General features: G+C 43.3%; 1 protein-coding gene across 1 annotated transcript in view; it reads left to right on the top strand.

Moving 5' to 3' along the window:
* The window catches only part of LOC144497517 (serine/threonine-protein kinase N2-like), a 118828-nt gene that overhangs the window by 81355 nt on the left and 20323 nt on the right, over positions 1 to 17150 (top strand). The window contains exons 4-11 of the mRNA XM_078218903.1: positions 3062 to 3191; positions 5868 to 6016; positions 6316 to 6529; positions 12666 to 12851; positions 14115 to 14224; positions 15179 to 15322; positions 15407 to 15482; positions 15729 to 15897. Coding sequence (XP_078075029.1) covers positions 3062 to 3191; positions 5868 to 6016; positions 6316 to 6529; positions 12666 to 12851; positions 14115 to 14224; positions 15179 to 15322; positions 15407 to 15482; positions 15729 to 15897 — 1178 coding nt within the window. The remainder of the gene's footprint in view (positions 1 to 3061; positions 3192 to 5867; positions 6017 to 6315; positions 6530 to 12665; positions 12852 to 14114; positions 14225 to 15178; positions 15323 to 15406; positions 15483 to 15728; positions 15898 to 17150) is intronic.

The following is a 17150-nucleotide window of genomic DNA, read 5'->3' as shown; positions in this document are numbered from 1 at the left end:
GCCTCACAAAAGGTTGCTGAAGAAGATTGGGTCACAGAGTTGGGGGTAGGGTGTTAGCGTGGATTGGGGATTGGCTATCCGACAGGAAGCAGAGAGTCAGAATAAATGGGTGCTTTTCTGGTTGGCAGATGGTAACTAGTGGCGTGCCGCAGGGAACGGTACTGGGGCCTCAACTATTTACCATTTATATAGACTGTCTGGATGAGGGGACTGCGTGTAGGGTAACAAAGTTTGCAGACGACACAAAGATAAGTGGAAAAGTGAATCGTGTGGAGGGCGTAGAAGGTCTGCAGAGAGATTTGGACAGGCTGAGTGAGTGGGCGAGGATCTGGCAGATGGAGTATAACATTGACAAATGCGAGGTTATTCACTTTGGAGGAAATAATAGCAAATTGGATTATTATCTAAATGGAAAGAAGTTACAACATGCTATTGTGCAAAGGGACCTGGGGGTCCTTGTGCATGAGACGCAAAAACCCAGTCTGCAGGTGCAACAGGTGATCAAGAAGGCAAATGGGATGTTGGCCTATATCGCAAGGGGGATAGAATATAAAAGCAGAGATGTCTTGCTGCATCTGTACAGGGCATTGGTGAGGCTGTAGCTGGAATACTGTGTGTGCAGTATTGGTCCCCTTATTTGCGGAAGGATGTATTGGCCTTGGAGGGAGTGCAGAGAAGATTCACCAGGTTGATACCAGACATGAGGGGTGTTGTTTATGAGGAGAGACTGAGCAGATTGGGTTTGTACTCATTGGAATTTAGAAGGCTGAGGGGGGATCTTATAGAGACCTATAAGGTAATGAAGGGGCTGGATAGGGTAGAGGTGGAGAGATTCTTTCCACTTAGAAAGGAAACTAGAACTAGAGGGCACAGCCTCAAAATAAAGGGGGGTCAGTTTAGGACAGAGTTGAGGAGGAACTTCTTCTCTCAGAGGATGGTGAATCTCTGGAATTCTCTGCCCACTGAAGTGGTGGAGGCTACCTCGTTGAATATGTTGAAATCACGGATAGATGGATTCCTGATCGGTAAGGGAATTAGGGGTTATAGGGATCAGGCGGGTAAGTGGAACTGATCCACTTCAGATCAGCCATGATCTTATTGAATGGCGGGGCAGGCTAGAGGGGCTAGATGGCCTACTCCTGCTCCTATTTCTTATGTTATGTTCTTATGATCCTCTTCACCCCAAGAGCTATATCTAACTTCTGCTTGCAAACATATGATGTTTTGGCCTCTGAGGTAGTGAATTGCACAGGCGTACCACATTCTGGGTGAAGAGATTTCTCCTCCCCTCTGTCCTAAAAAGGTTTACCCCTTATCCTTAGACTATGATCCTTGTTTTGGACAGCCCAACCATAGGAACATCCTACCTGCATAATCCCCCTGTCTAGTCATGTTCAAATTTTATAGGTTTCTATGAACTCCAGAAAATATAATCCTAACCAACTCAATCTCTCCTCGAAAGTCAGTCCCATCATTCCAGGAATCAATCTGGTAAATTTTTGCTGCACTCCCTATAGCAAGAACATCCTTCAGGTAAGGAGACCAAAACTGCACAGGTGTGGCCTCACCAAGACCCTGTGTAATTGGAGCAAGACATCCCTGCTCCTGTACTTTAACACCTCACTCTGAAGGCCAGCATACCATTTACCTTCTTTACTGCCTACTTGCATGCTTACCTTTAGCAACTCGTGTACAAGGACACCCAGGTCTCATTGCATATTCCCTCTTTCAATGTTTAGCTATTCAGATAATCTATCTTCCTGTTTTTATCCACATTATGCTGCACCTGCCATGCATTTGCCCACTCAGTCAGCTTGTCCAAATCACATTGAAGCATCTCTGCATTTTCCTCACCCTCACACCCAACCTTGCGTCATCTGCAAATTTGGAGATATTACATTTAGTTGCCTCAATATAATATCTATTGTGAATAATTGTGGTCCCAGCATTGATCACTGCGGTACCCACTAGTCACTGCCTGCCATTCAGAACACACCTGTTTATTCCTACTGTTTCCTGTCTACCAACCAGTTTTCTATCCATCTCAGTAACTTGCCCCAATCCCATGTGCTTTACTTTTACACGCTAATGTCTTAAGGGCCTTTGTCGAAGCCTTCTGAAAGTCCAAATAAACCACATCCACAGGCTACACCCTCAGATTCTACGAGTTACATCCTCGAATAATTCCAGTAGATTTGTCAAGCATGATTTCCCTTTTTGTAAATCCATACTGATTCCGACCAATTTTACCACTGTTTTCCAAGTACTCTGCTATAAAATCCTTGATAATGGGCTTTAGAATTTTCCCCCACTATCGACGTCAGGCCGACTGGTCTATAATTCCCTGTTTTCTCTCTATCTCCCTTTTTAAATAGTGGGATTACGTTAGCTACCCTCCAATCTGTAGGAATTGTTCTGGAGTCTATAGACACTTGGAAGGTGACTACCAATGCATCCAATATTTCTAGGGCCACTTTTTAACGTACTCTAGGATGTAGATTATCAGGCCCTGGGGATTTGTTGGCCTTCAATTCCATCAATTTCCCCAACACCATTTCGCTACTAATACTGATTTCCTTCAGTTCCTCCTCGTTAAACCGTGTGTTCCCCAACATTTGTGGTATGTGTCCTCCTTTGCGAAGACAGAATCGTTCCCCATATAATTTCCCCTATTTCTGACTGTAAAGGACCTACATTTGTCGTCTTCAATTTTTTTCTCTACCTATTATTTTGAAGAACAATCAGTGTGATGTAGGCAAAGGAGACAAGATGGGTGTGACAGAGGTATTGGTTTTTTAAAAAAAAAACACACATCTCAGTCCTTCAATATCTAGACATTAGTTCCATTCTGCTTTTTACATTTGTGGAGTCTCTTTAGCGATTCTGTACATGCAGAAAGAAATCTAAATGTACTATATCGAAGCCAAACTGATTTGGAACAGCATGTCACCAGGTATCAGTTCATTTATTCTAAGTCAGTCACACTTTGAAAGTGCTGTATTAAAAAGTTACCTGTAAAGGTTTTGAATGTTGGATTAAGCATCTTTTTATTGTTTTTCAGGATCGAAAACTATTAGCTGCAGCTCAACAAATGCTTCAGGATAGTAAGACAAAAATAGAAGTTATCAGGATGCAAATTCTTAAATCTACACAGACTAGTGAAACAGCCTTTGAAAATTCAGATGGAATGGGTAAGGCCTATGATTTGAATATGAAAAATCTATTCTGTACCATTGTTACAATAAGATTTAGAAGTTATTAAAATATAGTAATATTGATGTGCTATTATGATGCAAGGATTAGCCCCAGTTGTGCACTGATGTATCTAAACCTCTGATGTAACAGTTTTTTGTTGTTCCCTCTAATATAGATTGGTATAATTTATTAATTGTAATAATCTATTCGTATGTCTTCCAAAAACAAAATTGTTACCAGGATTTTGACAGTTTAATTATGGATGCTTAGGTAGGTATTGTCTGTTGCTGTGTCATTGCCTGTTCCTTGTGAAAGCACACATGTGCAGCATTATGTATCTGGCTCAAATTCCTGAGAAACCTTTTAACATCTGAAACAAAGGATACAAGATCAGCTGGTCCATGAGTCTGTCGGATACTGTCATAATGTGACTTCTACACACCATCACCCTACCTCATTCCTCTCCCAGTATTGCTTCTCAACCCCATCAACAATGCTAGAAAGTACAGACGGTTTTGAATCAATTTTGGGGGAAGAAAACACTCTTGGAAATTCCTCTGCAATCCCAAAAGTGTGCAACCAAGTTGCAGCTGACCGCAGTGATGGGGGAGACATCCCCAATACCTTGCAAATCTTCCAAGTTACGTTGGCCACATTCAGGAACTCCTCCAGCTTTCTTTGTGCATACTTGCAGTCAGATTGCACCCGCTGCACAACCATTAATTTGTTCCGGAGGTTGCTGTCTCTCTGTAAAGAAGTATTTCCGAACATCTAAACTAATTTTGTGCTCGAGTGTTGCCCCGGTTTCCCCTAATCTCCCTAGTTTGAATATCTTAACCAGATTGATTGAAGTTGTTAAATAATGAAAGGTTACACTCAAGGCCCCTTTAAATTTGAGTTTTGCCCCTGTTATTGTTAGAGTGCCTTTAAACTGGAATCTCTGAATCTTTTCTATGGCTACTATATTCCCCACCATGTGAGGGGGCTAAAACTGCACAAAAAGCTCTAGATGAGGCCTAACCAAGGCCTTGTACAGGGACTGATTAGTATTTCTTGCTTTGTATTTAATTATCCAGGCAACACATCTGAACACTCTTGGCTTTTGTATGAGCCTCACTGCATTGGTCATTAACCTGAAACAAACCATACGCAAACGCTCGAGACCTTCTGCCATCCAGCTTTGAGCAGGCCATCTATCAGAGTTTGCAACTGCTTGCTGAAGTCCTTTAATGAAGTTTGTAATACTATGCAAACAGCCTCACCACGCACACATACACCTCCAACTGTAACTGCATTTATATGTGACTATAATCTATTTTTCTATGCATTTCAAGTCAATGAACTTTTACAAAAAATGACCCAGAAAGTGTCCAATTTCTAAGCATCCAAATAAGTGCCTTTGTTATTTTTTCCCTCACTCCTCCAGGGTTGTGTGTGCACCAAATTGCTGGAATCGTATAGTCTGCTTTCACGTTGTTGCCCGTGACTTGGCATAGCCCAGACTCCATTCCGTTTTCTTCTACGTGCAACTGTCTTTGCCTTTGTAGAATTGCAAATTGTTGCTAAAAAAAAATTAGGAAATGAGAGATGCACTTGAGTATTAATTATTTATCGTTTTGGAGTATATTAGTGGTCTTTTACAGTAAACTGATTAGAATGAAAAACTGGGTCATCTTCTTGCTTTACCTGTCTAATATTGAAATTGCATGAAGTTGGATCAATGATTTCAAAAGGAAATTAGATTGGGACTTGAGGAAATCGTTTTGCAGTGCAATGGGATAAAGTGAGAAATGAGACTGACTGGAATGTTCTACGTAGAGCTGATAAGGACTTGGGGGCTGAGTGCCCTCCTGTGCTGTAGTGACTGTAGGGTGATGATGGGAACAGCATTTAAAATGTATTAAGACATACCCAGTGACTATGCTGATAAACTGTTAGTCAGCATAGGATTCTCCATTCCAAATATTATGTCTCAGCAACATTGCTGTGAACGGCAGCCTACTGATTGGGATAAACAAACATCGGTAAAGTGTCAAAAGAAAAAGGAACTTTCTCCTGATCAGCTTGTGAAATACAGTTTTTAAGTTGCTGGATATTATGATAAGTAAATTGTGGTACAGAACTGGATGTATATAGAAAGTCTCTGGTCAGGCTTGAGTTTGGTAATCTCAGCCTGAGGGGGAGTAGCAATACTGCATTTGGCCTTGGCATCCCTGGGCTCAAGAAGTGGATTTGCATCCACTTGCCCTTGGGTGTGGCTGTGGCTTGACTGCTTCCTTCCATCAGTTAGCTCACTGTTCAGATAATCATTCATATGATCATCTGGATGAGGGTCCAGATACCCCGACATGGATTTCCCACAGAGGATTCATTTATAAGTTTAATCTTATTCTCAATAACACAAGCCCCTTTTTTTTTTTAAAGCATTCATTTGTCATGGAATAAATAGCTCAATGTTGTTTAGAGAGCCTAAGTACAAAAATACCCTTTGCACAATGTTGCCAGCTTTTTCAATGAAAGTTTTCAGTTCAGAATTTAACTTGTCTTTCTTGAGTTGTATGTGTGCGCATGTGTATGTATTTTTGCCATGTGTGACTTGACGGCTGACTGTTCCTTGTCATTTATTGTTGTAGAGTAACGATCTGCATCTATTAAAATTGTTTTTATTTAAGCAACAAAGCCTGTGATAAGCCCCCTGGAACTTAGGGTTGAAGAGCTTAGGCATCACTTCAGGATAGAATATGCAGTGGCAGAAGGAGCAAAAAATGTCATGCGACTTCTTGGATCTGGAAAGGTTCCTGACAAGAAAGCACTTTCGGAGGTAATTTGAAAAGTAATCTATATATTGCATGATGTGGAGATGCCAGCGTTGGACTGGGGTGGGAACAGTCAGAAGTCTCACAACATCAGGTTAAAGTCTGTCGGTCTACATATGCCATGTTTGTGTACCCAACTCTGCACTCACCTGAGGAAAGAGCAGCGCTCCGAAAGCTCATGATTCCAAATAAACCTGTTGGACTTTAACCTGGTGTTGTGAGACTTCTTACTATATATTGTGTGTTTACTATTGCAAATCTTCAGTACATTTGGTTAAGTATTTTTCTTCTTTTTCTCAATAAGGCACAAGCAAGGTTTAATGAATCAAGTCAGAAGTTGGATCTTTTAAAATACTCATTGGAGCAAAGATTGACTGAGCTTCCAAAAAACCACCCAAAGAGCAGTATTATCAAAGACGAATTGTCAATGGTTTCATCACCAGCCCTCAGTCCGCGTCACAGTGTGCTTTACCCCCAGAACCAGTACAGCACATTGTCCAAACCTGCTGCATTAACAGGTGAGGATTTCAAATCTCTTACCGCTGTCAGTTATTGTAAGAGTATGGTTGTTTTTCAGGGAAGTAGTGCTAGGTATAACCACAGGTTCAGATATATGGGGAACCTCAATTCCTTAGCTGAGAGATCACCGTTATGTGGTTCACTTTTCAGAAGGGTCATTCCATCTGAAAAGGTTTAAGGATCTGTGGAATGCTGGCGATCTCCAGCACCATGAGTCTAGTATGAGACATCTGAATTATGGTGTTTGCTGCCAAATAAACCTGTTGGACTTTAACCTGGTGTTGTGAGACTTCTTACATCTGAATACAGCATTGGTGGTATCCTGTGATCTTATCCTCTTGGAACAGCAGTTGAGGGAAAATGAGTGATGAGCTAAGGGTTTGTTGGGCTGGGGGATGGAAGGGCTGTGGGTGGAGAGATAACAGTGCCATATATCCAAAAGAAGAATCGCCCCTTTTATTTTGATCATAATGCATCCAAGTTCAACACAATGGCTCCAAGTGTATATGCCACAAATACATGCCAGTGTTTTGTTTACACTTGCGTTATGCTTTTAATTTGCATGATCAGAATCACAAAGCCATATTGACCAATAGGATGGTAGACCTTTGAGAGGTATTCAAACAAGATGGAAATGCATGGTTGTCATCTCTCTCTCCAAGCTGTCAGCTTACAGGAACAAATGGTTCAAGTATGTTATTAAATTGGTTATAGAATTGATGCATTTCTAGCCTGCCCTTTAATTTATGGACCCACCACCTACTTGCAGAGCCCCATACACTCAGCAAAGTTCTAACTAGTGTTGTGAACATCTTCCTTGGGTGTTGTTCCCTATCTTCGAAGTTGTCGTCATAGAATCATGCTCTGTGCTTTCTCCATTGCCTTGCGTGTCACCATAGAACATAGAAAGTCACAGCACAAACAGGCCCTTCGGCCCACAAGTTGCGCTGATCATATCCCTACCTCTAGGCCTATCTATAGCCCTCAATCCCATTAAATCCCATGTACTCATCCAGAAGTCTCTCAAAAGACCCCAACGAGTTTGCCTCCACCACCACCGACGTCAGCCGATTCCACTCACCCACCACCCTCTGAATGAAAAACTTACCCCTGACATCTCCTCTGTACCTACCCCCCAGCACCTTAAACCTGTGTCCTCTCGTAGCAACCATTTCAGCCCTTGGAAATAGCCTCTGAGAGTCTACCCTATCCAGACCTCTCAACATCTTGTAAACCTCTATCAGGTCACCTCTCATCCTTCGTCTCTCCAGGGAGAAGAGACCAAGCTCCCTCAACCTATCCTCATAAGGCATGCCCCCCAATCCAGGCAACATCCTTGTAAATCTCCTCTGCACCCTTTCAATGGCTTCAACATCTTTCCTGTAATGAGGTGACCAGAACTGCGCGCAGTACTCCAAGTGGGGTCTAACCAGGGTCCTATAAAGCTGCAGCATTATCTCCCGACTCCTAAACTCAATCCCTCGATTAATGAAGGCCAGTACGCCGTACGCCTTCTTGACCGCATCCTCCACCTGCGAGGCCGATTTAAGAGTCCTATGGACCCGGACCCCAAGGTCCTTCTGATCCTCTACACTGCTAAGAATGGTACCCTTCATATTATACTGCTGCTTCATCCCATTGGATCTGCCAAAATGGATCACTACACACTTATCCGGGTTGAAGTCCATCTGCCACTTCTCCGCCCAGTCTTGCATTCTATCTATGTCTCGCTGCAACTTCTGACATCCCTCCAAACTATCCACAACACCACCTACCTTGGTGTCGTCAGCAAACTTACCAACCCATCCCTCCACTTCCTCATCCAGGTCATTTATGAAAATGACAAACAGCAAGGGTCCCAGAACAGATCCCTGGGGCACTCCACTGGTCACTGACCTCCCTGCAGAGAAAGACCCCTCCACAGCCACTCTCTGCCTTCTGCAGGAAAGCCAGTTCTGGATCCACAAGGCAACAGCCCCTTGGATCCCATGCCCTCTCACTTTCTCAAGAAGTCTTGCATGGGGGACCTTATCGAACGCCTTGCTGAAGTCCATATAGACCACATCCACCGCTCTTCCTTCGTCAATGTGTTTGGTCACATTTTCAAAGAACTCAACCAGGCTCGTAAGGCACGACCTGCCCTTGACAAAGCCGTGCTGACTACTTTTGATCATACTAAACTTCTCTAGATGATCATAAATCCTGTCTCTCAGGATCCTCTCCATCAACTTACCAACCACTGAGGTTAGACTCACCGGTCGGTAATTTCCCGGGCTGTCCCTGTTCCCTTTCTTGAATATAGGGACCACATCTGCAATCCTCCAATCCTCCGGAACCTCTCCCGTCTCCATCGACGATGCAAAGATCATTGCCAAAGGCTCCGCAATCTCCTCCCTCGCCTCCCACAGTAACCTGGGGTACATCCCATCCGGTCCCGGCGACTTACCAACCTTGATGCCATTCAATAGTTCCAACACATCCTCTTTCTTTATGTCCACATGCTCGATCCTTTCTGTCCACCGCAAACCAGCAGTACAACCACCCAGATCCCTTTCCACCGTGAATACCGAGGTAAAGTATTCATTAAGCACCTCCGCCATTTCTAACGGTTCCGCACAAACTTTTCCCCCTTCACCTTTTAAGGGTCCTATGCCTTCACATCTCATCCTTTTACTCTTGACATATTTCTAGAAAGCCTTGGGATTCTCCTTAATCTTACCCGCCAAGGTCTTCTCATGACCCCTTCTCGCTCTCCTAATTTCCTTCTTAAGCTCCTTCCTACATCCCGTATACTCCTCTAAATCCTTAACACCTCCTAGCTCTCTGAACCTTCTGTACGCCTCTCTTTTCTTATTCACCAGGTTCATCACAACCTTCGTGCACCACGGTTCCTGTACCCTACCAACACCCCCCTGTCTCATCGGAACGTTGTCATGCAGAGCTCCAGACAAACATTCCTTGAAAATCCTCCACTTTCCTTCGGTACTTTTCCCCAAGAATGCCTCCTTCCAATTTACCCGTCTAATTTCCTCCCTGATGACACTGTATTTCCCTTTACTCCAGAGAAACACTTTCCTAGCCTGCCTGATCCTATCTCTTTCCAATGCTATCGTGAAGGAGATAGAATTATGATCGCTATCCCCAAGATGCTCACCCACCAAGAGATCCTCCACCTGTCCAGGTTCATTAGCCAGCACCAGATCAAGTACAGCCTCTCCTCTAGTAGGCGTATCCACATACTGTGTCAGGAAACTCTCCTGGACACACCTAACAAACTCCTCTCCATCCAAACCCCTAGCCCTAGGGATATTCCAATCTATGTTTGGGAAATTAAAATCTCCCATCACGACAACTCTGTTATTCCTACATCTCTCCCAGGATCTGTTTCCCCATCTGCTCCTCAACATCTCTGTTACTATTGGGCGGCCTATAGAAAACACCCAGCAAAGTTACCGACCCCTTCCTGTTCCTAACCTCCACCCACAGAGACTCCGTAGTCAATCCCTCCGCGGCGTCCACCTTCTCTACAGCCGTGACACTATCCCTGATCAACAGTGCCACTCCCCCCCCCCTCTCTTGCCTCCCTCCCTGTCCTTCCTGAAACATCTAAAACCCGGCACCTGAAGCACCCAGTCCTGTCCCTGAGACATCCAAGTCTCCGTAATGGCCACCACATCACAATTCGAAGCAACAATCCACGCTCTAAGCTCATCCACTTTATTCACTACACTCCTGGCATTAAAATAGACACATCTCAGACCTTCAGCCCCCTTTACCAACTTATACCATTTAATATTCTCAAGTTCTCAGATACTTTGCTGCCAATCTCTACAACTTGCTCTTTAAATGGCTTTGGTTTTTATTCTGTCCTACAGGCCAAGATTACCCAGGTCAAAATCACACCATTCTGTGACTAGGAGTGATGGGGCCCTGTGATATCGCGACCTTTCTGATACCTTTGATACAGACCACTGCTCTGGCCCTTCATCACCATCCCATCTCTTCCATGGTCACCCGAGTGGCCAACTCATGGTCCAAATGTTTTTTAATTTTCATGCAAACACTCTGTCTCCATTTTTAGATGATTTCCTGTTCTTCTTTGTCACATGGCACTTGAGTAATATGATCAACAAATATCAAGTCAGCTTCTATATTTATGAAAGTGATTCTCGGTGCAATCTCTTTGGTGCAACACTTGATTCTTATGTCTTGCCATGCATCTGGCTGTATCTGCTATTCGGTCTCCTTGAGCCAGAACACTCTCAGCTTTATGCTAGCAAAATCAAAGCCAGTTCCCAGCAGAATCTTTATATCATAGAAACCCTACAGTGCAGAAGGAGGCCATTCGGCCCATCGAGTCTGCACCGACCACAATCCCACCCAGGCCCTACCCCCACATATTTACCCACTAATCCCTCTAACCTACGCATCGCAGGACTCTAAGGGGCAATTTTTAACCTGGCCAATCAACCTAACCCGCACATCTTTGGACTGTGGGAGGAAACCGGAGCACCCGGAGGAAACCCACGCAGACACGAGGAGAATGTGCAAACTCCACACAGACAGTGACCCGAGCCGGGAATCGAACCTGGGACCCTGGAGCTGTGAAGCAGCAGTGCTAACCACTGTGCTACCGTGCCGCCCCTATATATCAGATGCTGATTTTATTTTCCAGCTCATTACTTCGATTAAACCCAGTGATAATCAGTGTTGTTTCTGAAATTAATCTGAGCTTCAAACTGCACATCTTAGCCACACCAAAGCTACTTCCAACTCCCAGAATATTATCATCCTGTGGCCCTACCGTACCCTATTGTTGTTGAAACCTTCAGCCATATTTTCCATCAGCTTGACGGTCCACTCCTCAAATGCTTTTCCTGGCCTCCCCTTGCCACCCTAGTAAATTCCCAATTTGTCTGCTCCTTGTATTTTGACCTCTCACCCATCCCCCCTGCTGGCCTGCACTGGTTCCCTATTGCAAATGCTGACAGCCGAATACTTAATGTTGTATATATGAAAGAAGGACAAGGTCAGGAGCAGCTGATCCACCAAGCCTTGTCCACACACCTTAATTTACAATATGTTCTAATGCCAACAACCATGTGATCCACTGGAGAAGATACAAAAACTAAAGCAAATTTAGGAAGAGGAAAAATATGGGATTTATTTTTCTTTGGGCCCTTAAGGCAATCAAAATCATTAAACAGAGAACCCTCAAAGGTTTATACTGATGATTTTTCCACCCCCTCTTGCGCATCATGATCTCTTCCTTGGCTATTAACTGATCCAGTTCTCTGGAGATGTGCAACAAAGCTGCACTTCCCACATGTTCCAGTGTCCTTCTAGTTCCTAGAAGATACCTTCCTGATGTATATAACTTAGTTCTAGCCTTGTCCAAACCCATCCAAAGATGTGCGGGTTAGGTGGATGGGCAATGCTAAATTGCCCCTTAGTATCAGAGGGACTAGCTAGGGTAATTGCATGGGGTTGTGGGGATAAGGGCCTGGATGGGATTGTGGTTGGTGCAGACTCGATGGGCCGAATGGCCTCCTTCTGCACTGTAGGATTCTGTGATTCTTGTACCTTTTCTCGACAATTTTCTTAACAATTTTCCATAATTCCACAAGCTTTATTATATTGTGAGGTGCATTATCAAAGGTTTCCTGAAGTCCTTAAGGTGTACAATGTATTTCATCCTCCCTTGAATTTCTCCAGGACCTTGTATGTTCAAATCTATATTCATCTTTTGCTCCAACTTTCAAGCAGTGTTGTGCTGTTGTGTATCATCCCTGTCGATTTCTGTTTCATTCTCTCTTCCCCAGCTCCGAGTATCTTAGCTCCAAGTTCCTGCTCCTGTAGATGTTTTACTACATTGAAGATGTTCCATAAATGTATGTTGCCTTCCGAATTAGTCCCAAAACTGACCATCACATTTTTTTACCTGCTCGTTTCTCAATTCTGTTTCCTCTGTGAAGCACCTTGGGGTATTACTTGAAAACTGCTTGATGAACGTGTGATTTGGATGATGTTGAATGATCAAAGCATCTTGCATTACGAATTCAGCTAGCTGAAATATAAATATTAATTTGTGTTCTTTGTGTGTGAAAATAAACCTTTTGATTTTCTGTTTAACAGGGAGCTTAGAGGTTAGGCTTATGGGATGTCAAGACCTGCTAGAGACAGTTCCTGGTCGATCAAAAAATACATTTGTTCCTTTACCTGGCTGGAGTCCAAATGAAACCAGATCCTCCTTTATAAGCAGAACTAGCAAAGGCAGAAGTGGGAATAGCCGGTATCCTGTCAAAACAGAAGACTTGTCCAGTTGAGTAAACATTTTTTAAAAACTGAACGTGTGTAGTTGTAATACTGCTTATGTATGGTTAGTTAGTCTGAGCATCACCATCTCCTCTGAGCATTAGACGACTTTACCATTTTTGTGAATTTCACACTACAAAAAAGTTGCTTCGTACTTGGAGAAACCAGGATTTGGTGGGACGTAACATATTGGCTTATGTATTTGAGCACTTTCTTGCTCTGTTTTGTCTAACCTGAATATAACTTAGAATTTTGATTTTAGCATCATGGAATCTACAATGCAGAAGGAGGCCGTTTGGCCCATCGAGCCTGCACTGACAACAATCCCACCCAGATCCTATTCCAGTAATCCCAAATATTTGCCTCCCTAATCCCCCTGACACTAAGGGGCAATTTATCACAGCCAATCAACCTCCCACATCTTTGGACTGTGGAAGGAAACTGGAGCACCTGGAGGAAACCCATGCAGACACGGGGAGAACATGCAAACTCCACACAGACACTCGCCCTAAGCCGGGATTGAACCCTGGCCCTGTGAGAGACCCAGGTTTTATCGCGCCCACCCCCGCCACTTTTCACCACCATGTCCAAAAGGTGACATGATGGCACACGTGTTTACAACCCTTTCTTAACTTGTTTTAGTAGCATAACGGGCATAAAAGCTGAAATTCTTCAGTGGTCCAGTGGCTGTTTTGAAGTGCAAAGTCTAATGCAGCTAACTTAAAATGGTTCATAGTAACAGTTTTGTTTTGGTTTAAATTTGTTCCTAGAGTAAGTAACTCAACACAGCGTAGCATGTGTAAGAGAGAGCAGTGTGTATTGAGAAATCTAGGTCAAAGATCAAGATCCCATAATGCAGGCCACCAACGTGGTTGAAATGAGTAGAACAAAAGATCAGCTACAATTAAAGTAGCGGTTGGGTGATGCCAAGCTTGGTTTAAAACCTCTGGTTTGTAGGAGCAAAGGAAGTATGAATGGCTAACTTGTATTTACTTTAGGGTTATTGTGGTATAATGTTGGGTGGGACATCCTAAAGGCAGAGTGTGGAATACACTCCTTAAACTCATTGTTCATTTCAAACAGTGGTCCTGGGAAGTAATGTGAGCATGCACATATATAGGCAAATGTTTCTCCCCTACCCAAGCTTGTAAAATAAGGAATCCTGCTCATTTTTACTTCCAATTTGTTAAAGGTTGTGCAGTTGGAGAGACCTCGCAAGAGAACAAATCCTCTTGCATGTCTAACCGAGTATTTATTATTTCTGTACAGATGAGATTGGTGCTGTGCTGAAGCTGGACAATACAGTTGTTGGGCAGACTAGTTGGAAACCAGTTTGCAATCAGTCATGGGATCAGAAGTTTACATTAGAGCTAGACCGGGTAAGCGAGAGAAACTGCATACCATTCTTTCTTGAAGTAGGACATTTATTAATGAGGGCAAAGCTCTGAGCTCTAATGTAATCACTGCAGTTTTAATGCTGCTTTGACTTCTACATGAATGAATAGCGCAATATGGAATTTAAACCAAAGTCTGGCTGCAAAACTAAATTAGTCATAGTATTTTACATTGTAGCCAGCTTTTAGTTGGACCATGCAAAAAAGATAAATGTAAGGTTGAACTCTATACTCAGGAGTCCCCACCCAACCACCCAGCAGATGTTGCACCAGCCTTGCTTTTGAGCTTGTTAAAATAACCCATGTAAATTTGCTGTGCAAGGTGAATATCTCTTCCTAAAAACAGACCTCAATTTTTAAATGACATAAATCTGCAACAACGACACGTCCCAAGCACAAAGAGGAAGGACAGCAGGAACTTTGACACATAATAGCACGTACACAGAGATGTTCGCGCATCAGTTAAGGGTCAAGATTGGTTTCACAGCCACATAGCTGCCTTTAACCAACTCAACATTGACATGTGATGGAGGCCTATTCATATTGCTTTGTAATCTTTTGTTAGTTTGGATGCAGGGGTAATCTGCATCAGTCTCCTCATTAGATTTTCTTTCGTCCCCTTGGGACGATACTTCACATCTTCGCTTTCCACAGGAATAATCTCTGACTCAAACTCAAATCCTACCATGCTGTGCTGGACAAACCTGTCACTGGGCGACTAGCAGGCTGCATTTGTGGTTACCTTCACAAAGAAATGTTGGGAGTGAGACCAAGTTGTAGCACACTTGAAAATATGGAGCATTTTTCAGAGCAATACAATTTTAAACCATCACAAGTAACTCCAGATGAATGAAGCTTGACAATCTTTCAAATGTTGCTGAATTATGAGAGCAGTTCTAGTTTTTCAAGTAACCAGATTTGATTTAAAACATTTTTTAGTCACGTGAACTGGAGATGTCAGTTTATTGGCGTGACTGGCGTTCCCTCTGTGCTGTGAAATTTCTGCGATTGGAAGATTTCCTAGATAATCAACGGCATGGAATGTGCTTGTATCTAGAGCCGCAGGGTACACTCTTTGCAGAGGTATGGATCATCAAAAATTATAACTTTTTTGTTTTGGTTCTTGTATTTGTTCCATGGGTGACCATGTTGGATCGTATTTTCCAGGTCACTTTTTACAATCCAGTCATTGAAAGGCGGCCAAAACTTCAAAGACAGAAGAAGATTTTCCCAAAGCAGCAAGGTAAAAATTTGAATCAAAGTAGAAAGTATTTTGATTTCCTCCCCATCGGTGAAAGTGTGTGACGGTCGAAACGAAATGTTGCAAATACCGAAAAACCTCAGCAGGTCTGACCGCATCTGTGCAGAGAGAGAGAAACAGGTTAACATTCCGAGGCTGTATGACTCTTCAGAGCACAAAATGCGTGCCTGTTAGGATAAGGCGTGTAAAATCTTTTGCAACATTTGCTCTATTTTCTCATCACTGTAGGCAAAACGTTCCTTCGAGCCCCTCAAATGAATATTAACATTGCCACATGGGGGCGATTGATGAGGAGAGCTGTTCCTACAGTAAATAATTCTGGCACCTTCAGTCCTCCAGCTTCCATCCCTGCTGCCGTACCAGCAATTTCTCACTCAGAAAGAACAGATTCAACTGGGTACGTATCCATTTTCAAAGAATGTTTTTGGAAGCCATTCAGTTATGATGCAAGTTTTTTTGATCAAAGTTCCCAATTTTATATTTTCTTTTATAAAAAAAAAAATCACACTTGATTTATCTTTTTTGAGATTCGGAAAAATTATTATTTTTTTGACTTTTAAGTCACTCCTGTTAGTATTGAGCAACTCCTGTGGTGTCAACAGGGTGTAACCCAGAGCAGTTCTGTTGAAAACATTGGGAATGTACGGAAATTATTCTCCTTTGTGCTTTGATTAAGTTTTGGTCATAAGCCATCCACGTTAGTTTGGTAGACAAACTTCAGTCTGTCCTAAAGTTGCCATAAAAGCTGTATCTGACAAGTGCTGCAGTCAGGACCATTTTTATCCCGTCGAGTTGAAGAAAAAATGGGTTGTGTACCATGTGAGTCTCTAGGAGTTTTTCAATCCTTTGCATCCTGTGGGGCTATATACTAAGCATATCGTCTTCAAAGTGTGCTTTGTTTTGTGGGGTGGGAGGAATTTCACCTCAAGCAAGTGTTGGCTGAGTTTTTTTAAAATTTATTCTTTCATGGGATGTGGGTTTTGTTGACTGGGCCAGCATTTGTTGTCTGTCCCTAATTACCCTTGGAAAATGGTGGTGAGCTGTCACCTTGAACCGCTGTGATGTGAGCACACCCACAGTGATTCAGGAAAAGAGTTCAATGATTTTGATCCAGGGACGGTGAGGGAATGGTGATGTAGTCAGGATGGCATGTAACTTGGAGGGGGACCTTGCAGGTGGTGGTACTTTCCATGCATCTGCTGCCCTTGTCCTTCTAGGTGGTAGAATTCGCAGGTTTGGAAGGATGTCCGAGGGGGTTTGATGAGCTGCTGCAGTGCATCTGATATATTGTACACGCTGCTGCCACTGTGCATCAGTGATGAAGTGAATGAATGTTTGTGGATAGGGTGCCAATCAAACAAGTGGCACAGTGGTTAGCTCTGCTGCCTCACAGCTCCAGGGACCCGGGTTTGATTCTGGCTTCGGGTCACTGTTTGTCTGTGTGGAGTTTGCATGTTCTCCCTGTGTCTACGTGGGTTTCCTCCGGGTGCTCCGGTTTCCTCCCACAGTCCAAAGATGTGCGGGTTAGATTGATTGACCATGCTAAATCGACCCTGGTGTCAGGGGGATTAGCAGGGTAAATGTGCGGGCTTACAGGAATAAGCCTGGGTGGGATTGTGGTCGGTACAGACTCAATGGGCCGAATGGCCT

Source organism: Mustelus asterias, chromosome 8 (assembly GCF_964213995.1).
Source record: "Mustelus asterias chromosome 8, sMusAst1.hap1.1, whole genome shotgun sequence".
Taxonomy (NCBI): Eukaryota; Metazoa; Chordata; class Chondrichthyes; order Carcharhiniformes; family Triakidae; genus Mustelus; species Mustelus asterias.
The sequence above is the reverse complement of the archived record's forward strand: the minus strand, read 5'-3'. Positions and strand labels throughout refer to the sequence as shown.